Source organism: Chenopodium quinoa, unplaced genomic scaffold, assembly GCF_001683475.1.
Source record: "Chenopodium quinoa cultivar QQ74 unplaced genomic scaffold, ASM168347v1, whole genome shotgun sequence".
NCBI classification, from domain to species: Eukaryota; Viridiplantae; Streptophyta; class Magnoliopsida; order Caryophyllales; family Amaranthaceae; genus Chenopodium; species Chenopodium quinoa.
Genome location: NW_018744704.1, coordinates 3,050,231 through 3,075,392, shown reverse-complemented (window position 1 = coordinate 3,075,392; position 25,162 = coordinate 3,050,231). Strand labels below are relative to the sequence as shown.

The window sequence follows — 25,162 nt, the reverse complement described above, 5'->3', positions numbered from 1 at the left end:
ATGTAATCGTGTGAGATCTTGTTAGATTAACTAACCCGTTATCCAAATAAACCATTTAGTCTGACCCAGAATCAAATCGTCAAACCAAATTGGGCACTCACAGTTTAGTGTTGTCAAAAACTAATCCGACAAACCTGATACAAAATCGGCCCGAAAAACATTTAATTCATATTACGACTTGTATGGACATAATGATTTAGTACAACTCATATTTTATTGACACGACTTGATCCGATCTAACCAAATCTGACTTAAACACCCAGATTGACACCTCTACTAACTTTAAACATTTTGATGCGTTAATCAAACCTTAAAAATGGGTCCCTAAGACTCCAAATATCTCTTTATAAGTTGCTCCTTGAATTTGTGTCTATTTTAGAAAGTGAAGTCATGAAGGAGTCAACGTCAAGATCACCAAGTTTATTTATATTTAAATCTTGAAGAAGTTCCGTTAATGAAAAATGAGGAGTACAAGTAGTAGACGTATCTTCATTCAATTAATAACTCGAGTTTATTTGACCACAAAAAAATTAAAAACAATGGAATCAATCAACACCAACCTGCCTCCTGGGGACATCATTTAAAATGTTTGAAGTTGAACAGATAGAATTGAAACTTCAAAATCTACAACTATAAATTTATTGTTATTGTACATTTCTAGTACAAAACAAAAGTTGGTTGATCAACTGAAGATGGGAGTATTATTCTCAAGGTTTTGTGATTGTTTTAAGAAGTGGAGGTTTCGCCATGAATCTGCTACTAATGCTGCTGCTGAATCTGAAGAAATTTCTGAGCTTTTTTTTGAGCTTCGTATTCTTCAGGTTGCAACCAATTTCTTCTCGGACACGAATTTGTTAGGTCATGGAGGTTTTGGACCTGTTTTTAAGGTATTTTCAGGCATCTTAATTAGTAAATATTATTACTCCGTATCTTTTATTTAATGATTTATCTTTAGTTAGTTCGATCCAAAATCTAGGTCGTTATTATTTTTCAAGGTCTCGATGAGCTGCAAGGTCATCACAAATCATAATGTAAATGTCATATTATTATAATATTAAATATCGTACCATATTGCTAAATTGGAGCGCCGGTAAAACTACAATAGTAACTACGTATATAAATTATTTTTTGAATATAGAAAAAGACAAAAGGAATTCTCACTCCCGAAAAATGTATGAGGGTAGGAATTGAATTATGAGTTTATGACCTCAATTATAATTATGAATTATTAATAGTTAGAGTCTAACTTCTCATTATTTGACTGCTTCATATTTCAAAGTAGTTTGACAGGAATTTCTTATCAGGGAAAATGTGAATGTGATTGTTTGTATAATTATTTTTCATGAGTTTTGGATTGATTATGCTCCATGTGTCCATATATAATATATTAATAAATATCCTTTAAGATTTTAATTTTAACATAAAGATGTGGTTGTTATATAATTTTGATATTAGGAAAAAATAAAATGACAGCTAAATTTAAACCAAAACTGTAGTCCTACAAATACAATTGGGATTTATCCAATTCACTGAATTTTTCTTATTGTGATTACTATGAATTAATCTGAATATTTTGAAATTTACTTTTAGTTAAGAAATTGGCTCAAAGCCCTTAAATCAATTTATTGGTCCTAATCTTTATTTATTTGAACTTCCTGTTAGAGATGGAATGATCAAGACCTAATAAAGATGATCCGAGGTTTAATTTGCCATGCTTTTATTTATGCAACATTGCAACGTAATTGTAAGGATTCTAAGGAACTAGATTTTTGTAACCAATAAAGAACATATAAACATATAATGATGGTTTCATTTGGCATGCTTTTGTTTATGCATTGAATTCTATATTTATATAAAGCTAGAATTGTTCCTAAAAAAGAAAAAAAAAATATATATATATATATATTATATATATATATATATATATATATATATATATATATATATATATATAAAGCTAGAATTTATCCTAATTTCTAGGATAGAAAATAATTTGGATTAATCCAGAGATAATCCAAGAAGAAGAAAGGAAATCTCGAGACTCCAGGATGCTAAACCATTGTAACAGTGACTCCTATAGAGAAACATGGAGGTAGAGATGAGTAGAATGTATAATTTTATCGATCATATCATCACGGGACATCTTCTCATTTACTTATAGCTCTTAACACCAGTGCTATGATGAAATGTGCCTATATCTAAGTTGTCACAAAGGAAAGTAACTTTTTTTGAACAAAGGGAAGTGACTGAATCAAAATGACACATAATTTGGAAAGGAATGGAAAATTACATGACTAAATCAAAATAAAAAGCTAAACAAACGCAAAATTCTTGTCTATAATCCTTGCATTTGAAAGCATATTTATGGGAATATTGCTAATAGGTTGCAGCCCTGCCACCTCAGCTCCCCTGCACAACCAACCATCTCTGGCTCAGAGCTTTCCTCATCAGCAGTAGGCAATGATTTACCTTTTCAGTTATAATGCTTAATTCCACCTCAGTACATACCCTTGAGCTTGTATCAGATGGTGGTGTTTAGATGCCTTCTATTGTAAAACCAAGCATTGTCTGAGTTAGTGCTTACACACTTAAGATGTTCTTCTATGCTTTATATGAAATATTTTGCTGCATGTTCTATACTGGGCTTATATATCTGTAACTTGAATTCTAATGGAAGTATGGAACATTACGTTGTAATGTTTTAAGTAGCTTCATAACTCCATTACAGTTTCCATTCATTTTTTTTTTCTCCAATCCAAACAAGCCTTAAAAATTGTTCTACTAGTCATAAGATTTTGCATTTTTATCTTCCTTTAAGGAGTGAGTTTGACCATTATAGGGCAGTTTCTAGACTGATATGTCAAGGAGATAAAGGTACAGAAGTAATTCATGTTGCTTAATAACAAATCATTTTGGAGCAGTAAGAAATATACAGATGGCTAATGACATCAACATGACATTAAATTCTTCCCTATTATGTGCTTCAGCATCCTCTATTACCATGGATTCCTCACAACCAGGCATTTACTACTAGGACTATGTTACTACTCTGCTGACCTTGATCTTCATTACTTGACTTCTAATATTTAGTCTGTACTCTGTAGACTATCCACCAGCTGCATTTTTCTTTTTTATTAGAGGCCTCTTCTAAATAATGTTGTTTATCATATTATTAGATTCTAATTCTACAATTCATATTATTACAAGCAGATGAACTCTAGAAAATCTTCTACAGTCCTGCTTAAGCAGCATAAAAAAATCTTCTATATTCCTGTTTGATATTATTTGCTTAAACAATATCTTATTTTCTGGGTCTGAGAAAGACATTTCTCTGCATTCAGAAGTGGAAACATTAAACTCATCCGGCTCTGAACTTCAGGGACTGATGCTAAATGGACAAGAAGTAGCAGTGAAAAAGTTGTCAGTAAACTCTAGACAGGGTGTTACAGAATTCACCAATGAAGTGAAGCTACTGTTGAAACTTCAGCATAAAAACTTGGGGACATTGTTTGGCTGCTGCATAGAGGGAGCTGAGAAAATGCTTGTGTACGAGTATCTTCCAAATAAGAGCCTTGATTATTTTCTTTTCAGTAAGATGCCTTTCTGACTAGAAAATTCTGCTACTAGTCTCTTCATGAGGCTGATTGCACTGATTTGAGCTAATATAGTGCTAAATTTTTATCAGAGAAAGACAACTCATCAGTCCTTGATTGGGCTACACGGTACCGAATCATAACTGGTATTGCTAGAGGACTTCTCTACCTCCATGAAGAGGCTCCGGAAAGGATTATTCATAGAGCTATTAAAGCCAGCAACATATTGCTTAATGATCAATTAAATCCTAAGATATCGGATTTTGGTTTGGCCAGGTTATTCCCTGGTGAAGGCACCCATTTGGATACGCTCAAGATTTCCGGTACTTAGTGAGTAATTAGAAGAAACCTTTCTTCACTTTGAACTACTTTTCATTTGTACAGCTCCTGCTCCCCATGCTTGGCTCTTTATTTGATCCATTCTTATATTTACTTAAATGCTGATTAAGAAACTTTGTTTATGATTGCAGCGGGTATATGGCACCTGAGTATGCAATGCATGGATATTTGTCAGTGAAGTCGGATGTGTTCAGTTTTGGGGTACTGACATTGGAGATTGTAAGTGGAAGAAAGAATTTTGTTGATAACCTTGGTGCAGAGAAGGCAGATCTCTTGAGCTATGTAAGTTCTTATTCTAGTTATGATATATCTTGAAAAAGTCAGCATTATGTGGAATTTTTTGCACCTTTTCCTAGATTATTATATTTCCTCTGTTCTCTTTAAGTTGCAACATTTGGATAATTTCACTATTCACGTTCTCCCCTCTGACCACTTTTATTGATTTATGTGTTGGACAAAACATAATCATATGGGTTTTTGTTGGATTAGTCACAATTTATTTTGGCTTCAAATTAGGCATTAACAAACATGAAAAGCCAAAACATTACAACTAAATAAGAACGAAGGTAGAGTCTCATTTATTACTTGAGAATTAATGATACACAAATACAAATATGCTTTAGTGAAGGTGGCCATAAAGGAGGGAAACAGGAGCTTTCTACCATATGATTATTTGTAGGAGTTCTAACAATATACTGATCGCAGAATATGCAAAACGTTTATAGACGTAAAACCTAACATGAAGCTATATGTGTTTACAGAATTATAGGCAAAACACTGAATCTGCTATATAACTCTACTATCAATTTTACAGTGCAAAGTTCTTTGTCTAATCAGAACTGATCTTAATAAAGATAATTTTCTGATGAGGGCATGAGGCATTGTCTAATGCTCACTATGTGGATCTTGCTCATGGTCTAGTCCTTTGTAGGAAATCCGATCTATGCAACGCACAAGGCCAAAAAAACTAAAGGCCTTTGGAATCTAAAATATGTATTTTACACTATGTTTGGATAACACTAGTGAAAGGAAAGGGAGAGGAAGGAAAAGGAGGGAGGGTAAAGGGAGGTGAGGGGAGAGAGGAGGTGACCTTCCATTTTCTCTCCAAACCACTCCAACAACGGAAGGATTTGGTTTATCAAAAGGGGAAGGAAAATGGATCCTTCCAAATCCATTCCCTTCTCTCCTTACAATAGGTATCCAAACAAAGGATGATGCATCCTTTCTTTTCTCTTCTCCTCCTTTCCCTCCATTTCTCTCTATCCAAACATAATGTTAAGGAGATATTCATTTATATGTGCAATACTTAATGAAGGTTATAGTTGACTGTTGACATATTGGTTCATACTTCATACTTTATACTTATAAAAACTTCCTTAGACAACTATGTTACTGTTAGCATCAATGAGATACTGTTAGCTGCTTCTACTTTTTAAATAGATGTGAAATCTGTTGGATTATTGATTCAAAGTATCTAGTTCCTATAGTTTAGGAGCATTAACAAAATCAGTAGGTTAGTGGAGTAAATCATGGAGCAGGTTTAATTTACTTACCTAGTATTGGAGGTGGTGGTTCCTACATTTATGGCATTAATAGTATACGTGCTAGCTAATCTTTAGGCTTGTTTGTTATTCCTTTGGCCTTTATAAAGGCATAAGATGTAATTTGTTAAAGTGGATTGAATACAAGTTTTGTTCTTCTTTCTCTCTATCTAATAATTTCAACAAAATCTTTAGTTCTAAAATTGTCTGTGCAGGCATGGAAGCTCTTCCAGGAAGGGAGGAGCCTGGAGTTAGTTGATGCTAGCCTTGGTAAGTGCAATCCAGATGAGGCGGCAATGTGCATTCAACTCGGGCTGCTATGTTGCCAAGCGACTGTTGATGAGAGGCCAGCCATGAGCTCTGTTCATCTGCTTCTATGCAGTGAGTCATTCAGTTTGCCTCAACCAGGTAAACCTGGAATTCATGGTCGCCGATGGATTGCACCAACGAGCTCTTCTGCTTTCACCAAAACTAATCCTAGCAGTTCGTCCTCCGGTCTCACCAAGACTATAACAGGGAGCACTGTTGTTGAAGACTTTTCAAGAAATTTCATCTCTCTTTCTTCTGTAGATGAAGGTAGATGATTTAATACAATATTTTAGGAATGTTAACAATTTGTATGCTTCTAAAGCTTATTCACTATTTATTTGTTCAAAATTATCATTACTCTGTGGAAGTCATTATTTAACATCCATTACTTAGCCTTTACACCCCTTTCCTTTATAACCCATCTTCATAAATCAAAATACTGGATTACAAATTTAAAAAGTCTATCTCTAAAAAGGTGAAGAGCAATTAGATTTAGAATTTTGGGTGGTGTATTTAAGGAATAATAAAAGTCAAACTAATGAATACAATTTTTTCAAATAAGACCGCCTTACCATCATATGACCACCTTATAGGTGGATTGGGCGAAGGGGAGAGAAAATTTGGGATAGGGTCATATGCTTGCAATGACTAGCAGAAGTGGTCTTATGTGGTGTAATTATAAGGGAGCGAGGGGAAACTATTGTACACATCTATTATTTGCTCCTTGACCCGATCGAACAGTGCAATGATGAGACAATTACATTACTATGATGAGTCTGCGAACTAGATAAAAACTAAGACTATGGACTTCAGAATGTGAGGAAAAGTGATCTCAAACTTCTCTAAAAGCCCAAAGCAAATCAATTACCAATGGCGCAAATTTTTAGCTAGGGTCGCGCCCAGCTAGCTGTGGAGTCGTGCAAAATTATTGTAAAATATGTTCAGTTAGAAAATGTTCATTTTTGTTATAATTTATGTTTAGTTTGGTAGCGACTTCATAAATACGTAGCTGGGTTCGACCTCAACTATTAACAATTGTACCAATGGACCAAACTAGCTTTCGTATTAATTAGGCCCGAAATATGTAAAATGTCACGAGTACAAAACTAACCTTAAGTAACATTCAAAAACTATTACATAATGTGGTAATAGTGTTATTATAGACAATAGGTAACACTTTATTGGGTGATACTTCCGCCCATGTTACCTAAGGTCTTATGTAACAATTTGGGTGGCGTATGGTAACACTTTTAAAAGTGTTACTATAAACTCTCTTATGTAACACTTTTTATATTATTAGTATCATTTTTAAAGTGTTACTTTTTATATCTTATGTAACACTTACTTATCTTTAGTAACATTTTCCAATCATATAGTATCACTTTATTCAACATTATCTTTATTCAACATTTTCCAATCATATAGTAACATTTGGGTATTTGATGTTGTTATATTATTCATAAAATTTTAAGATTTTAATTCAATCAAAAACCCTAATTTACAAACCCTAAAATTTGGAAATTTATTATTTATGGTTAAGGTTTGATCCTAGGTTGTTATTGTTGTTTAATTAATAGTTTAAATATGTTTTTAGTGAGTTTAAAGCCCTCAAATTAATGCTGGAATTTATTTATGCACACTACTTTTTAAGAGTTAGGGTAGTATTACCCATAAAAGGAAAAAAGGTTTTAATGATTTAAATATAATTTTCTAGTCTATTAGTGATGTTTTATATTAAATAAGTATGCTGGAATTTTATTTAAGTCATAAAAAGTAAGTCGTTTTGAAAGGATTTGAAGTACCCACATAAAGAAAAGGTTTTATGGCTTTTATGTCATTGAATTGGGTGGATTTGTAAGGTTTAAACTGTATTATGGTTGCTGAAAATTTGTGAGAATAATAGATTAATTATAGTTATGTATTCTTATTTGTAGGAAGCTTCGAGCTAGGTGATTTCTAGCGAGAGTGGCCGAGTTTAGGCATTATTCAAGCTACGTATGTACAGAAGAATATTTGAGTGTGCGTTGTATCATGCTATGATTGTAAAATTTAAATGATGAATTAGTAGCATTTTGGTTGATTATATGCTTGGAATTGATGTTGGTTGAGCACGAATTGTTATGCAAGCATGTGAATATGTTATTTGAGGCATGATACAAGTTGAATATGTATGAATCATGGAAGTATGTTTTATTTCCAAGTATCAAGAAGGCATGTATTTAATAAGCAAGACTTATATATGAATGAAAGAGTTAAAGTTAGAATTATTGAGCATGATTCATGAATTTATTTCTCACCCATTTATAATTGGTGTTGAGTCAAGAAGTTAATTTACTTATATGCTCGCTCATGTAAGTTGAGTTTGAGTCAAGAAAGTTTAATAGTGCATTTTATGCACCAATGTGTAGTGATCGTGCAATTTTGTGCACAAAAGTAGGCAAGGAACCCTAATTAAATAAATAGTATGTGCTCACTAATTAATTGAAGAATTAAATGGAAGTAAATGTTGATTGTTATTATGTTTGTTCTTGATTGATTGGTTAGAGTCATCACAAGTTAAACTGGTAAATCACGTAAAGTGTAAGAGGATACGCACCAAGACTCTTGAAACGTATATACTTGGAGTATGAGCATATGGGGGGAGTTATGGAGTTTTATATTTAACCATAACTTCTGCAAGGGTATAGGACGATGTACTTTCTTTTATTATTTATGCGCTGAAATTCCGTCACAAATATGACATAGTAGGTGCCAATTGGGGTAGCTCCCTGATTGGAAGCTCAATATTTAAATGCGCTATTTTCAAGGTAGGAAACTCATTCGATGCGAAATCCAAAAATTATTATTAATAGTTAATATTGCTAGTTATGAGTCAAAGGTAAGTTGACTTGTGATTGTATGGCGAGCATGTTTTAATTATTTTATTTTGATGCTAGGATATTCATGTTAGTGTGGTGCATATGTACTCACCTTTTGCTGATTCGTACTTTTGTGTTTGTGTTTGGCTTTCCTTTGGATTGGTCCTACTATGACCCATTTATATGGTGAGTAGAGGGTTAAAATAAAGAGAAAGTAATAGGTACTTGAAGTATGAAGAGCATGATAGGAAAGAGTGTAGAGAGTTACTTTTATGTTTCTTAGTTTGATATTTTTGATTATTGGTTTGTTTATGGACTAACGTTATTGTGTTTATTTTTAATTGGTTTTTAAAAGGGCCATGTTTGAATTGATTCCAACTTATTTTACATTTGTTTTGAGGTTGTGAACTCAAGTTTTATTTTTGAAAGTTGGTTTTTATTTTTATACTTCCGCTGTGAGACTTTGAAAATTAGCATTAGCTGTTATCACGATGGCGGTAATATTTTGGTTATTTCCTAAAAAGGGTTTAATTTAGAGAAAATGAGTATTTTTAAAAGAAAGAATTTTTATTACAAAGTGGTTTTTGGGAGCTTTGGTTGGATTTTAATTACCACTGAAGCCAAAAACGTTTTTCTTAGGTACCTATGTTTTATAGCTTGGCCATGTGCTTATTTAATTAAGTTTGAAAATATCTTTAAGAGGTCCGATGTTTTTTTCTACAAAGGCCGGAAAAAAAAATTATTTATTTAAATGGTCCGAATTTTTTTTAATTAATAACGGCTGAATTGTTTTTTATTTAAGGTGGTTTGAATTATTTTTTTTTTCGGAGAATTATTTTCGAAAATAAAGTTCCATTTAAAAAAAAAATAAAAATAAAAAAAAATTATGTGTGCAGATATGCGAAGGAATTAAGGTATGTAATTATGTGTTAATTGCTTTTGAAAGCATGTGGTAAGATTGGGTAGGAAAGAAAGGGCATATAGATTAGAATTGTATGTTTTCCTATGTGCATATTTTATTTATGTAAGGTGTTCAAGCATGTTGTATGATAATATGTATCTATGCGAAAGCATGTATATGTGTAATAACCTAATTGTATGATTGAACACCAAACTTAAATTTTTGCAAGAAACTGTATACTCGACTGAAAAAAAAAAAAAAATTCTCTCATTGAGTCATAACCCGAAATACCTTGCAGGATGTTTGATTTACCTAGTAAATTCACTACAACAGGTACTTTAGTAAAGAAGGACTATGAGCATGCGTGGGATTATATTCGCAGGATTCACTTTTATTATACTTATAGATCTAATTTATTTGGAGAGCATCATCTTAACCAACCTGATTATGTCTCTGCCATGATTGTTCATTATTTGCCTACTATCCTCCCCATGAGGCTATTAAGAATCGCTTTCGTGATTTTCATTTGCCTAATGGTATAGCTAACTATACTAAGTATAAGGACTCTAATGGTCAGTGGGGACCAGATTGGAGATATTTATACCGTTACATTGCTCATAAGGAATTCATTTACCTTAACCCTTAGTATGCTTCTTATCCTCCTCCTTACCATAACTTTGGTGATCCAGCTTCACAACAAATTGCACTTTATTATTCTTCAGAAACGATGATTCCATGTCTGAGTAAGAACCTGAGCAAACTTATGAGAGTCATGGTGAGCCAATGGAGCAAGATAATGAGTCTGGAGATTCTTCATGTGAAATCATTCCCAATCCAAATCCTCCAAGCCCTCCAGTATTCATTAACTTAGAATCTGATGAGTCTAACTAAGATCCTGAGGAAGATGATGATGATGATGATGATGGTGGCAATGACGGTGATAATGGGAGTGATCCTGAGTAATCCAAAGAAGTACAAGCAGATAAAAGACAAGATTGACAATGCCAACATTTGAAGATTTTAGACTAACTTTCCTTAGTGTTTTGAGTATTTATTTCATTCTTCATTCATAGTTACAATTTAATAAAGTACTGCGTGAGTAATAAGTAGCAAAGCTACATTTGGGATATTCCATACATTTCTTTTCAGTATTTCAATAAAGTATTATTTATTCTTTTAATATATATTTCCATCTTCAAACAACCTTATCAAACGTCATTTATTACGTTTATTTTTTGTAAATGGTACCAAGGGAAATGACTCAAAAATATTTTTGTGATGTATTAATCTAAGTGAAATGGTTGCATGACAACCAAAACAATATGTTGAATTATTAGTAGGAGAAATGAGTAGTTCGTTGCTTCTACTATAATTCAAAATGATTACTTGTATGCTTGAATTAAAGTAGTTTGGTTGTTGTTTAGTTACGAGAAAGTTGTGACCAACCTAATAATAGTCATTTCTTTATTCAGGAGGACTAGGATGGCCGGGAGAAACAACAATAACAATGATATGAATGAGGTAGTAAGGCAATTAGCTATTGTAGCTCAACAGTTAGCTGAAAGGAATAATAATAACAATCCTGACCTTGCTGGGGAGTTGTTTAAGCAGATAGCCCAAAGAAAACCTCCTACCTACCAGGGAGAACCTAACCCAACTGTCCTTGAAAACTGGCTGAGAGAGTTTGACAAGTTGTTTGTGGTAATAGCATGTCCTAATGAGTCCAAAGTGAGTATAACAGCTTATTACTTAAGGGATGAAGCAGATCTGAAGTGGCAGTAGAATGAACAAGCTGTGAGAGCATTACCTAAATTTAGATGGAATGTGTTCAAGGAGCAAGTGAGGGATAAGTTCTACCCTATATTCTTGCAGAAGCAGAAAGCTGATGAGTTCCTGGAACTTAAGATGGGGAGTATGTCGGTAACTGAGTATTACACTAAGTTTATTGAGCTGTCTAGGTTTACTGAAGGTACTGTGGCTACTGATAGGTAGAAAGCTAGAAGGTTTGAGAGGGGATTGCCTCTTTCTCTCCAAAGAAAATTGTCAGGACAAGTGTTTTACAATTTGGATGAGTTGTATGGTAGGGGCAGTGCATTTACATGCGTTAGAATTGAAGGAGAAAGCTAAAAAGGATAAGTTGGAAGCTAGGGAGAAAAGAAAGGAGCCTATGACTAATTTTAGACTGTCTAGGGAACCAGAATAACTTTAAGAAGCAAAAGTTTAACAACCACCAAGGTAATAACATCCAGAACAATAGGAACAACCAAGTTGGGCGCAATTTTCCTAAGGGAAATAGGAACCAACCTGGAGATCGTAACCAGAGGATATATTACTGTAAGAGATGCTCCAACAACCACCCAGGGAAAGACTGTGAGGGTAACTTAGTCACTTGTAACTTGTGCAATAAGCAAGGTGTTAGAATCCGCCTCTTTCTCTATGTATCCCCCTTCCTTTTTCCTTGTATTTTCCTTATGTAGTGTCTTCTAAGCCTTTCTTTTTGTTTTCTAGGCTCTAGGGGAAATTATTGTGTTACTGTAGTTTCAGCGTTCACTAGTATTTCTCCATGTAATCAATATAAAGCTCTTTATGGGGCGAATGGTTGAATGAATGAAAGCTCCTATCCGGGTTTCCTTTACTTTAAGACTTGTGTGTTAATTTAAGCCTTTATAGATATTGTGCTTGCCTTGTTTTAAAGCCTCCCCACCAAACCAAGAGAACCTCAAAAGATGCCTTCCTTATCGTCGGTCCCGCTTGTGCCCGCTTCGAAATATCGGCCGTCACAAGCCCCGACTCAGCACTCGTTGTTGACGAGTGCTTCGTAGAGATACCTTTGGTCCGTGCTGCTGTGTGCCACCAACTCCCTTCGCTCTAGGCTTGCGTCCTTGTCGTCAATAGATAAGTGCGCGCCGCACGATCCAGTGTCAAAACTCTCGGACCGTGACACAAGGGCACAGGGCATATGAGTGTTTCTCCAAGAATAAAGGGGGTCAAGGAAACAACTAATTTAAGGGTAGTGGACAAAATTGGAATCAGCAGAAAGGAGGTCAAGGGAGTAATGGGAATCAAGTGAACAAGGGGACGCAGTTTCAGAATGGAAATAAGAATACCAATAGTGGTAACACACAAGTCAAGGGTGGAACACCGGGAAAGCTTATTGTGATGGGTTCGCGTGAGGCTGACGTAGCGAGAGATGTCATTACCGGTACTTGTTCTATAAACTCAGTTTCTGTTAAAGTTTTGTTTGATTTTGGTGCAACATATTTTTTCATTTCTAAAGCTATGCTTCCAAAACTATCGCATTGTCTGAAAGTTGTAGAAGACATAGATATTCCTATAGAACTTCCAAATGGGGGTGTAGGTCATTGTACTAGGGTCTATAAGGATGTTCCCATAAAGATTAAAGGTAAGGAATTCCTATCCAACCTGATTGAATTTTAATTAGGATACCTTGAAATAATTCCGGGAATGGATTGGTTATGTCGTTATCATGCTGAGATTCGATGCCAGACACAAAAAATCCACTTGAAAACGACTCAAGGAGAGATCGTAACCCATTGGAGGCATGGAAAACCCAAGCATACTAAGATCATTTTTGTGGTGAAGTTGGCAAAATATATGAAGAAGGGAAACCTAATCTATTTCTATAGTGTGAGAAACTTGGAGTATGAGGAACCATCTAAACTAGAGGATACTGAAATAGTAAGGGAGTTTCTAGATGTGTTTCCTAAAGAGATTCCAAGTATGCCGCCAAAAAGAACCATAGACTTAGTACCTGGAACCGCACCTATCTCTAAGGCATCATATAGGATGGTTCCTACTGATATGAGTGAATTGAAAAGTCAATCACAGGATTTGTTGGAGAAGGGATACATATGACCAAGTGCATCACCATGGGGAGCTTCTATATTGTTTGTGAAGAAGAAAGAAGGTAGCATGAGGCTATGCATCGATTATAGGGAGTTAAAGGTGGTAGCCATAAAGAAAAAATACCTTTGCCTAGGATAGATGACTTATTTGACCAATTGAAAGGTGCAGCAGTGTTTTCTAAGATTGATTTGAGGTCTGGATGTCATCAACTACGGATTGCGGAAGAGGACATTCCGAAAACGGCATTTAGGACGAGATATGGACACTATGAGTTTACAGTAATGCCTTTTGGGTTGACAAATACACCCGTAATTTTTATGGACTTGATGAATAAAGTGTTTCAACCTTTCCTAGACCAATTCGTCATGGTATTTATTGATGACATTTTGGTTTATTCAAAGAATGAAGAGGACCATGCAGAGCATTTGAGATTAGTATTAGCTACTTTAAGGACTAACCAGTTGTATGCCAAATTCTTGAAGTGTGAGTTTTGGCTGGAGAAGGTAGCATTTCTGGGACATTTTATATTTAAGGAAGAAGTGGAGGTAGATCATGCAAAGATTGAAGCTGTGAATGAGTGGCCTACTCCTAAAAATGTGTCGGATATTTGAAGCTTCTTAGGCCTAGCTGGATATTATAGGCGGTTTGTGAAGAATTTTTTAAAGATAGCTAGACCCATGACTTCGTTGATGAAGAAAGAATCTAAGTTCATTTAGAGCGATAAGTGTGAGGAAGCGTTTCAAACCTTGAAGAAGAGTAGTTTGACTACAGCACCACTGTTGACTTTACCTGATTGGAGTGGTTCTTATGATGTATATAGTGATGCATCTAAGAATGGACTTGGGTGTGTTTTGATGCAAAATGGGAAGGTGATTGCTTATGCATCGAGACAATTGAAGAAATATGAAGTTAACTACCCTACTCATGATCTAGAATTGACAGTGATAGTGTTTGCGTTGAAAATATGGAGAAATTATTTATATGGAGTGAAATGTAGGATATTCACTGACCATAAAAGTTTGAAGTATCTTTCATGCAATCAACTTTGAACATGAGACAACGTAAGTGGCTAGAATTCTTCAATTACTATAAAATAGATATCCAATACCACGAGGGTAAAGCGAATGTTGTCGCGGATGCTTTAAGCCGTAAAGCAACTCATGGGGTGAACGCTTTGGTAGTGGCAGATGAACTTTGTAAGGAAATGAGTAAGTTGAACCTCGAGGTAGTACCACATGGAAAGTCGGAAGGAATGCTTAATAATTTGAGTATCTAACCAACGATATTCGAGGAGATTAAGGATAACCAAGTAGGAGATGTGAAATTAGATCGCATAAGGGAGAAGATCAAGCAAGGAAAGGCGTCTGATTTCAAAATCAATGATGATGGGAGTATTCGATTTAAGGGGAGGTGGTGTGTACCACAAAAATGTGAGGAATTGAAGAAGAAGTTGATGGAAGAAGGGCATAATACACCCTATTCAATACATCTAGGAGGAGATAAGCTTTACAAGGACTTGATAAAGGTGTATTGGTGACCTAAGATAAAGAAGGAAGTAGCAGATTTTGTAGCCAAATGTCTAATCTGTTAGAAAGTGAAGATAGAGCATAAGAGGCCACAGGGAACAGTACAACCACTTGAGATCCTGGCTTGGAAGTGAGATTGCATCTCGATGGATTTTGTCACTAGTTTACCTAAGTCTAAGAATGGGAATGATACCATCTGGGTTGTGGTGGATAGACTTACCAAATCGGCAGTGTTTATACTATACCAATGAAAGAGACTTGGAAAATGGAACAACTTGCAAAGGCTTACATCAAGAATATTATGAGGCTACATGGAATTCCTAAGGATATCGTTTCTGATAGGGATTCTAGGTTTCTTTCGAAATTCTGGAAAAGTGTTCAAGAGAATTTTGGTACGACATTGAAGATGAGTACAACATTTCACCCTGCGATAGATGGACAATCTGAAGAACTATCCAAACCTTGGAAGATATGTTAAGATCATGTGTGTTAGGTTAGTAAGGTAGATGGGAAGATAGCTAGGACTTGGTAGAATTCTCTTACAATAATAGTTACCATGCAAGCATTGGCATGGCACCATTTGAGGCCTTGTATGGAAGGAAGTGTAGGAGTCCACTATGTTGGAGTGACATAAGTGAAACAATAATTCTAGGTCCTCAATTGATAGAAGAAACAACGAAGCAAGTGCGAGAAATCCAAGCTAAGATTCAAGCTGCTCAAGATAGACAAAAGAGCTACGCAGATTTAAAGCGTAGAGAAGAGGAATTTCAAGTTGGTGACAAGGTTTTGCTCAAGGTATCACCAATGAAAGGAGTAATGAGATTTTGGAAGAAAGGGAGGAGTCTAAAGTACATTGGAGCATATGAGATTTTGCAAAGAATAGGAAATGTTGCTTATAGATTGGCATTGCCTGTGGACCTCAGCAAGGTACACGATGTGTTTCATGTTTTTCAATTGAGAAGGTACATCCCAGACAAGTCACATGTCCTACAACCTGAAACCGTAGAACTAGACCAAAGCCTAACCTATGAGGAAAAACCTGTAAGGATTCTTGATAGTAAAGTTAATAGTACACGCAAGAAAGATGTCAAGATAGTAAAGGTTTTGTGGTCGAATCAAGAAACTGAGGAAGTGACACGGGAAGCTGAGGATGAAATGAGAAAGAAGTACCAAGAATTGTTTGAGGTTAGTTGATCTGTTGAGTTACGGGGAGGTAACTCGTTTCTTTAAGGGGGTAGAATGCGCTAAAATTTCGCGTTTTTTACCTTATTTTCAAGCATTTTTGTGCATTTTTAGTATACTTTACACAATTATATACAAAGTTTAGAAAGAAATAGAACAAGAAAGGTTACAAAAAGTACAACTATAAGTATTAAGAAAAGCTTTTACTAAGTGGGCGAAAAAGTACAGTTTTAAATAAGTTTTATGATTTTCGTGCTCAAGTTTCGAGGACGAAACTTCTTTTAAGGGGGGTAGACTGTAATACTCCGTATTTTTATAATTATTTTATATATATAAATTATTTATTTTATTTATTTTTATAAATCAAAATAATTCATTTCATTTTAAGAGAAATTAATTATTTAGATATTATGTAAGTGTGTATAAAATAATATGAGTCATTAATTGAGGCAATAAAAGTGTTTTGAATTAGGTCATCTTTATTTAAATAGTTGGATTAACTTGTTAGCCTAACAAGTTGGCCCCAAAGGAAAAAGTTAAGGGGGAGTAGGATTTAGTAATGGCAGTTTTGTAATCATGAGTTTTTGTTTTAAAAAGGGAATATAAATACTTCAAAACCTCAAGATTTTTCACTCAAAAATCATAATTATCAGATTTCACAAAAATCCCAAAACTTTTCTCATTATTTTCTCTCTCCTTTTTCTCTTTCTTTTTCCTCTATTTTTCTCTGTTTTCCCACGCCTCTCTCTCCTCTTTTTCTCTCCCACCGGCGCCACCACCGACCACTGGTCACCAGCGACCAGCAGCAACAGCCGGCGCCACCAGCAGGCCACCGGTTCTCTCTCCTCCTTCCCCCTCTTTTGTGGTTTGGTACCTAAAAAAATAAAAATAAAAATAAAAACTCTTTTCTCTTCTTAATTTAATTCTACTGTTTTTTTATTTTTAAATCATGATTTTGATTGTGTTTTAGTGTTAATTTTGGGTATTTGATGTTGTTATATTATTCATATAATTATCCGATTTTAATTCAATAAAAACCCGAATTTACAAACACTAGAATTTGAGAATTTATTGTTTATGGTAAGGGTTTGACCCTAGGTTGTTGTTGTTGTTTAATTAATGGTTTAAACATGTTTTTAATGAGTTTAAAGCCCTCAAATTAATGTTGTAATTTATTTATGCACACTACTTTTTTAATTATTGAGTTAGGGTTTTGTTTACCCATAAAAGGGAAAAAGGTTTTAATGATTTAAATATGATTTCCTAGTCTATTAGTGATGTTTTATATTAAATAAGTATGCTGGAATTTTATTCTAAGTCATAAAAACTTAGTTTTTTTTTAAAGGATTTGAAGTACCCACTTAAAGAAAAGGTTATGGCTTTTATGTCATTAAATTGGGTGGATTATTAAGGTTCAAAGTGTATTACAGTTGCTGGAAATTTTTGAGAATAGTAGATTAATTATAGTTATGTATTCTTATTTGTAGGAAGCTTCGAGTTAGGTGATTTCTAGATAGTGTGGCCGAGTTTATGCATTATTCAAGGTACGTATGTGCAGAAGAATATTTGCATATGCTTAGTATCATGCTAGGATTGTAAAGTATGATTTATGTGATGAACTAGTAGCATTTTTGTTGATTATATGCTTGGAATTGATGTTGATTGAGCATAAATTGTTATGCAAGCATGTGAATATGTTATTTAAGGCATGATACAGGTTGAATATGTATAAATCATGGAAGTATGTTTTATTTTCAAGTATCAAGAAGGCATGTATTTAATAAGCAAGACTTATATATGAATTAAAGATCTAAAGCTAGAATTATTGAGCATGATTCATGAATTTATTTCTCACCCATTTATTATTGGTGTTGAGTCAAGAAGTTAATTTATTTATTTACTCGCACATATAAGTTGAGTTTGAGTCAAGGAAGTTTAGTAGTGCATTTTATGCACCAAGGTAGTAATCATGCAATTTTGTGCACAAAACTAGGCAAGGAACCCTAATTAAATAAATAGTATGTGCTCACTACTTAATTCAAGAATTAAATGGAAGTACATGTTGATTGTTATTATGTTTGTTCTTGATTAATTGGTTGGAGTCATCACAAGTTAAACTGGTAAATCATGTAAAGTGTAAGAGGATACGCACCAAAACTCTTGGAGTGTATATACCTGGAGTATGAACATATGGTGGGAGTTATGGGGTTTTATATTTAACCATAGCTTCTACAGGGGTATAGGACGTTTTACTTTCTTTTATTATTTATGCCCTGGAATTTCGTCATATGTGTGACATAGCAGGGGCCAATTGGGGTAGCTCCCTGATTGGAAACTCATTATTTAAATGGGTTATTTTTAAGGAAGGAAACTCGTTCGATACATAATCCAAAAATTATTATTAATAATTAATATTGCTAGTTATGAGTCAAAGGTAAGTTGACTTGTGATTACATGGCGAGCACGTTTTAATTATATTATTTTGATGCTAGGATATTCATGTTAGTGTGGTGCATATGTACTCACCTTTTGCTGATTCGTACTTTTGTGTTTGTGTTTGGCTTTCTTTTGGATCGGTCCTACTATGACCCATTTATATGGTGAGTAGAGGGTTAAAATAAAGAGAAAGTAACAAGTCCTTGAAGTATGAAGAGCATGATGGGAAAGAGTGCAGAGAGTTACTTGTTATGTTTCATAGTTTGATATTTTTGAATTATTGGTTTGTTTATGGACTAACGTTATCGTGTTTATTTTTAATTGATTTTTAAAAAGGGTCATGTTTAAATTGGTTCAAACTTGTAAATGTTTTATTCTACATATGTTTTGAGGTTGTGAACTCATGTTTTATTTTTGAAAGTTGGTTTTTATTTTTAGACTTCCGGTGTGAGGCTTTGAAAATTAGCCTTAGCCATTATCACGGTGACGGTAATATTTTGGTTATTTCCTAAAAAAGATTTTATTTATAGTAAAATTAATATTTTTAAAAGAAGGAATTTTTCAGAATATTACATTTTCGAACTAATGCAACACTTTGGTGATTATTAGGTAACATTTTTTAATATCTTTTGACATATAGTAGCACTTTATTAGACATTATGTATCACCTTTTGCAAATTAATGTAACACTTTATTAATTAATAGGTATCATTTATTATATTATTTAAAATATTCAATTTTAATTTTTTTAAATATGAAATTATATTAACATATACAACTACAAGTGTGAAATTAACATATACGAGAGACAATAATTTGAATTGATATTATTTCATTGTTTCTTTACAATAAACATCCATAAACAACCAAATTCCAAAATACTCCGTAGAAAAAGCAAAATAAGGGGGCGTTTGGTTGGGGGGTTTCAGGAAACGGAATGGGAATGATTCCGTTTCTTGTCGTTTGTTTTTCCATTTCAATCATTCCCTTTACCCTTTTTTATTTTTCACTTTACCTAAAATCCCTCTAATCTCATTCCTTACCCCCCCCCTTGACTTTTGCATTCCCATTCCCCTCTTCTGCGACCCACTTCTTCATCTCCTCTCTCTGAGCACCCCTCTGCGACCCACTTCTTCATCTCCTCTCTCTGAGCACCCCTCTTCTGCGAGCACCGTCAGCGACCACCACCGTCAGCTTGTTCAAGGTAATTCGCTATTTTCGTGTTTGTTCAAGGTAGATTTGATCTTTAGATTGATTTTAAATTTCATTATAATACCCTAATTTAGCCTTCTTGGAAACGAATTCGATTTCTCCTCTTCTTCAGTTTCTCTTCTCGATTTCTCCTCTGATTTCCCCCAATTTTCTAGGGTTTTAGAATGCAAATTTTAGAATTTCTCATGTATATATCCTCTTCTTCAGTTTCTCCTCTCGATCAGTAATAAGGGGGCTTCTTCAGTTTCTCCTCTCGAAAAATGAGATTGCACAGTTTCTCCTCTCAGTATATATCCTCTTCTTCAGTTTCTCCTCTCATTATATTTCCTCTTCTTCAGTTTCTCCTCTCGATTTCTCCTCTGATTTCTCCTCCTCTTCTTGAATTGTTGAGATGTATTGTAGTATGTGTTGTACAATATTGAATTCATATGTATATACATGTATATATTGGTTTAGGTTGAAACTTGTCAATGATATGGTGTTGTTGATTTTCTTTTCTACAGAAAATGGCTCGAATTGGTACTTCTTTGAAAAGGAAGAGAAATTGGGACTTTATTCGTTTCATAATTACTATGATTAATTGTGTTGTGTTGCTACATTTGATATGGTACACAATGAGAAAAACTATATACAATTCTCATTCTCTAAAGCTAGATAAAAAAACTAGAAGAAAAATGAGATTGCACAATTTGAATAGAATGATTAAAGAAAGTGACACTTTGTGTAGGAACTTTCTTCGTATAAATCGATTCACATTTGGTGTACTTTTAGAAATGGTTAGAGATATTGGCGGATTAAATGAAACTAGAAACACATGTTTGGAAGAGATGGTTGCGGGTTTCTTATACACATTAGCTCACCATAAGAAAAATAGAATGATGGGTGCTCACTTTTATTGAAGTGGTGAAACTATTAGTAGACAATTTCATGCTTGTTTGTTAGCAATCTTAAAGTTACATGTTGTTCTTCTTAAGAAACCAACTCCAATACGAGAGGATTGTGACGATGAAAGGTGGAAATATTTCAAGGTAAATTAACAAAACCAACACTTTAATTTGAGATAAATAAAGAGAGAGACTAGTATACATAAATGAGAGTAATATTGTTTTTTTTTTGTAGAATTGTTTAGGTGCCCTTGATGGTACAATGATTCTAGTTAATGTTCCTTGTGATGATCGACCCAAATATCGCACTAGAAAAGGCACCATTGCTATGAATGTTCTAGGAGTATGCTCACCTGAGATGGAATTTACATATGTCTTACCCGGCTGGGAGGGATCGGCACATGATTGTCGGATTCCTCGAGATGCTATTTCTAGGTCTAATGGGTTGAAAGTTCCAAAAGGTAATACGATTGACATAGTAGACTTTATTTGAGATTAACTTAGTAAGAGAGTTATAATTTTGTTTTTTTTTTTTACTTTGTCAAGGTTTTTATTATCTATGTGATGGAGGATATACTAATGGAGAGGGATTCCTTGCACCATATAGAGGGCATCTTTATCATCTTAAAGAATGGAATAATGGCCCCCGACAACCTCAAAACGCTGAAGAATATTTCAACTTAAGGCATGCGAAAGCTAGAAATGTGATTGAGAGATGCTTTGGGTTACTCAAGGGAAGATGGGGAATTCTTAGAAGCCCTTCTTGGTTTAGTTTAAAAACACATGGTCGAATTGTGCTTGCTTGTGCCTTATTACATAACTTGGTAAAAAGATACATGCTTGCAGAATTTGATGATGATGACTTGTATGAGGAAAGTGATAGTGATGATGATGATGGTGATGCTAGTGATGAAGATGATGTGGATTACATAACTTCCATTGCTGTAACCGATCCATGGACTAATTTTCGAAATACAATGGCCCAAAATATGTTTAATGAGTGGAGGGCTAGAAACCGCAGACTTAGTTCGTGATTTTATTTTTTACATGACCAAACTTTTTTATTGTTATATTTGAACTTCAGACTAGAATGCTTTTTTTAATTTCGATCTTGTACGTTTTTCTGTTTACATTAAGTCATGGATGTTGTATTGGACTTATATTAATTTCCTTTTTTACTTAAATTGAACAATTTTTTTGGTTAATTTTATTCTTATATATATGCAATCCTCTTATGTATATTCTTGTGTATATGTCATGTTAATATGGTTCAAATGTTATAGTATTATGGAAGAAAGTAGTGCAAGTGGAGGTGGAAGGGGGAGAAACAAACGATTTTGGACCGCTCAAAAAGATGAAGTCCTTGTGGAAGCATTGTCAGAGCTAGCTGTAGATCCTCACTGGAGGTGTGAAAATGGATTCAGAAGCGGCTATATGGTTCGCTTGGAGGAGGTCATAGGTAAGGCTCTTCCTGGTTGTGGTTTAAAGGCTACACCACACATTGACTCTCGGCTTAAAACACTTGGAGCCAAGTTTAGGGCTATTTCTCAAATGTTAAATACAAGTGGATTCGTTTGGGATGATGAAAAAAAAATGGTTTCTGTGGACCGGGCTGTTTATGACGAGTTTTGCAAGGTACACCCCCTTTTAAGGTCCTTTTATAGTGAGTAATTTGTTTTTTTTTTGTTGAAATTCATGGATTGTTGATTACATTGGTTGATTGCTATGAGATTATAATTGTTCATTGGAAAATATGCCTAGTCAAATTGAACCAACATTTAGAAATATATGGTTGTTGCATTTGATATGACTGTATGTTGTGTATTTGATGTTGTTGATGAGCATTTTTATGTCTTCCAGAGTCATCCTAATTGCAAAAACTTGTATGGAATTTCTTTCCCCCACTTTCATGAACTCGAGAAAATTTATGGCAAGGACTATGCTACTTGAAAACCAGCTGAAGGTTTTGCTGATGCAGTCAACAACTTGGAAAAAGTTGCCCCTCCACAAGTTACACTTGATTCAAGTGATGATGAGGATGTTCTAGGTAGTGGTAATGTCACTCAAACTGTTACCTCTCCTCCTTATAAAAAGATCAAGACTGAAAACACTACAAAAAAAAGTAAGAGAGGAAGTGGTGGTGCCGGAAGTTCTAATGAGCTCGCTAGCTTACAAGCATTTATGAAAGACATGAATGTTCATCTTTCCACTATGGCTACTGTGATGGCACGCACTGATGATCGTGAACAACGTGCGGATGAAAGAGAGCAAAAATTAGTTGAAAAGAGTGAACAAGTGCTAGAGGAACTACTCTCTTTTAATCTTGAACACTCTCTTTTAATCTTGAAGGTGTCACTCCTACCCAAGTTTTTGAAGTGGCTAACATTCTAACCGCACAACCTAACAAGCTCATGATATTTTCAAAGTGTCCGGGTGCTTTGAAAGGTGCTTATGTTAAGAGTCTTCTTGGAGGAAGCGGTGATGGTAGTGCCTAAATAAATTTTATGTTATGGTTTTATGTATGGTTTTGTATTAGGAAGGATTATTGGCAAAGACTTTGGTTGAATGTCAATCTTATTAGAATACTTTTATCTATGAACCTTTATCTATGAACAAGTACTTTGGTATTATTTTCACCATGAGGTGATAATTTGGATTTGTAATCAATAGAGCATGAAAAATGTTATTTATAGTTTTTTTTTATAATGTCTTTATAGTTTTTTTTTGCTTAACTTTTTCATAATAAGGTCTTCAAGTATTAATTCATGATTTCACAGGTTTATCATATAATACAGGAATTTTAAAAAATGACAATTTCATTCCGTGGCTTGAACCAAACAGTCACAAAGGGAATTAATGAACAGTTCATTCCGTTTCCTAGATACAACCAAACCACCAGGCTAAATCAGGGTCAACCCATTCCTTTCTCCTGCATTCCCTGGATTCATTCCATTCCGATTCCCCTGCGCGAACCAAACGCCCCCTAATAGTCAGTGCAGTAGCAAGCAGTCAGCAGTAAAACAGTAGTAACAACAGATAGCAACAACTAGCGGTAGCAAACAACAGCAGCTAGCAGTAACAGGGAACAACAGAACCTAACAGTACCACCAGCTAGCAGCAGACATCAGTACTAGCAGTTTACAACAGCAGAAGCAGTTTACGGTAGCAATAACAACAGTATACAGCAAGAGACAGTAGTAACAGTTGTAGTGGTGACAGTAGTAACAGTGAGAGCGACAGTAGTACTAGGTGCCTGCTGCAAATTCTTTTAGGGAGGCCAATAATGTTGATTTGGAACTAAAGCCAACTAGCACAATGAGAAATAAAGAAACAGTTAGCAGCCAAGAAAAATAGGCTTGCAATCCAAAGAGGTAAGAACACATTCTGCCCTTGATTTGCAATAAGTAACCCAAAATCAGCTATAATAAAGTTTGAAGATATAAATACATTATACAGAAGACCTCAAAATCAATTTTTTTTGGGTGAAGGAGAGGGGCAAAGCCCCTTAAACAAAGAAACAAACCAAACTAAAGCACAAACACAAGAAGCAAGCAAAAACAAAAACACACACAAACGAAAAGGACAGAAAAAAGAAACTTAAAGAAAACAGTAAAACAACTCCTAGAACACATTCAGTGTTCAACAACTTCTCCACGACCTTTCGGCACCATCCTCAGCCTTGCTACCCCACTTAAATCCTCCAACAAAACGACATTAAGATCCCTCGGGACTGCCTCAAAGAGAATTAAGTTTTGCTCCACTTGCACTCCATAGTTTAAACTATAAATAGAGCAAATATCTCACAAACATGAAGTATTTACACAATAATCAATTCATAACAATATGTATTTAGAGAAGATTAAAGGATTTAAGACTTCAGATTTAATCTTCAAAACTGTAATGTAATCTTAAAAGGATTTTACAACACTTTGAGTAATGTTCTCTTTTCATTCTATATACCTTCTCTACTACCTCCACTTATATTCCTCCTCCATGCAAGAAAACTAAAGCAACTTATCTGTGAATAGAGCATACTTAATATATATTGGGATCAAATTCATGCAAGCATCAGAAATTAAATGCTACAATACTCACTAATCTGAAGGAGGCTTTGAAATTTTGATACTTTTTAACTGTAGGAGGCTCTAATATTCTTCCTTATGTGGATACAGATCTGAATAAAATAGCTGCCAGGGTCGTAGAGAAGGCTAAAGAGTTATGCCACTCTAAATCAGTATAATAAACCTTTTAATTTTAAATTTACTTATATTGATGAGGTGCTATTGATACTTAGTGTTTGGGATTTTGTTTCTGTATTTCACACCACCCTGCATTACATTATCTATCCTACGTACCTGTATAGCTTCTTAACTGTCAAGTTATGATGTGCATTGAAACACAAGAGAGGTATTGATTAAATTTAAGCATCACTCACCCAAAGACCAAATCTGAACAAGATTTTTCAATATAATAAGCCCAGATTTGTGTTAGACAATGCATATCCTTGTAAATAA

The 25,162-nt window shown here is 34.4% G+C and overlaps 2 protein-coding genes and 1 pseudogene across 2 annotated transcripts; all 3 read left to right on the top strand.

The window, feature by feature from the left end:
* The first annotated feature begins 453 nt into the window (after nucleotides 1–453).
* LOC110702911 (cysteine-rich receptor-like protein kinase 10) lies at nucleotides 454–6,181 on the top strand. Its single transcript, XM_021880663.1, has 5 exons — nucleotides 454–887; nucleotides 3,380–3,590; nucleotides 3,686–3,923; nucleotides 4,064–4,214; nucleotides 5,689–6,181. Exons 1-5 carry the CDS (start codon nucleotides 693–695, stop codon nucleotides 6,055–6,057), a joined length of 1,164 nt encoding a protein of 387 aa, XP_021736355.1. The 5' UTR covers nucleotides 454–692; the 3' UTR covers nucleotides 6,058–6,181.
* Nucleotides 6,182–15,504: 9,323 nt separating this feature from the next.
* Nucleotides 15,505–16,128, top strand: LOC110702984. The gene has a single exon (XM_021880743.1). The coding sequence runs from the start codon at nucleotides 15,505–15,507 to the stop codon at nucleotides 16,126–16,128; it is 624 nt and encodes a 207-aa protein (XP_021736435.1).
* A 4,607-nt stretch (nucleotides 16,129–20,735) lies between these two features.
* Nucleotides 20,736–23,075, top strand: LOC110702910 (annotated as a pseudogene).
* Nucleotides 23,076–25,162: the final 2,087 nt, after the last annotated feature.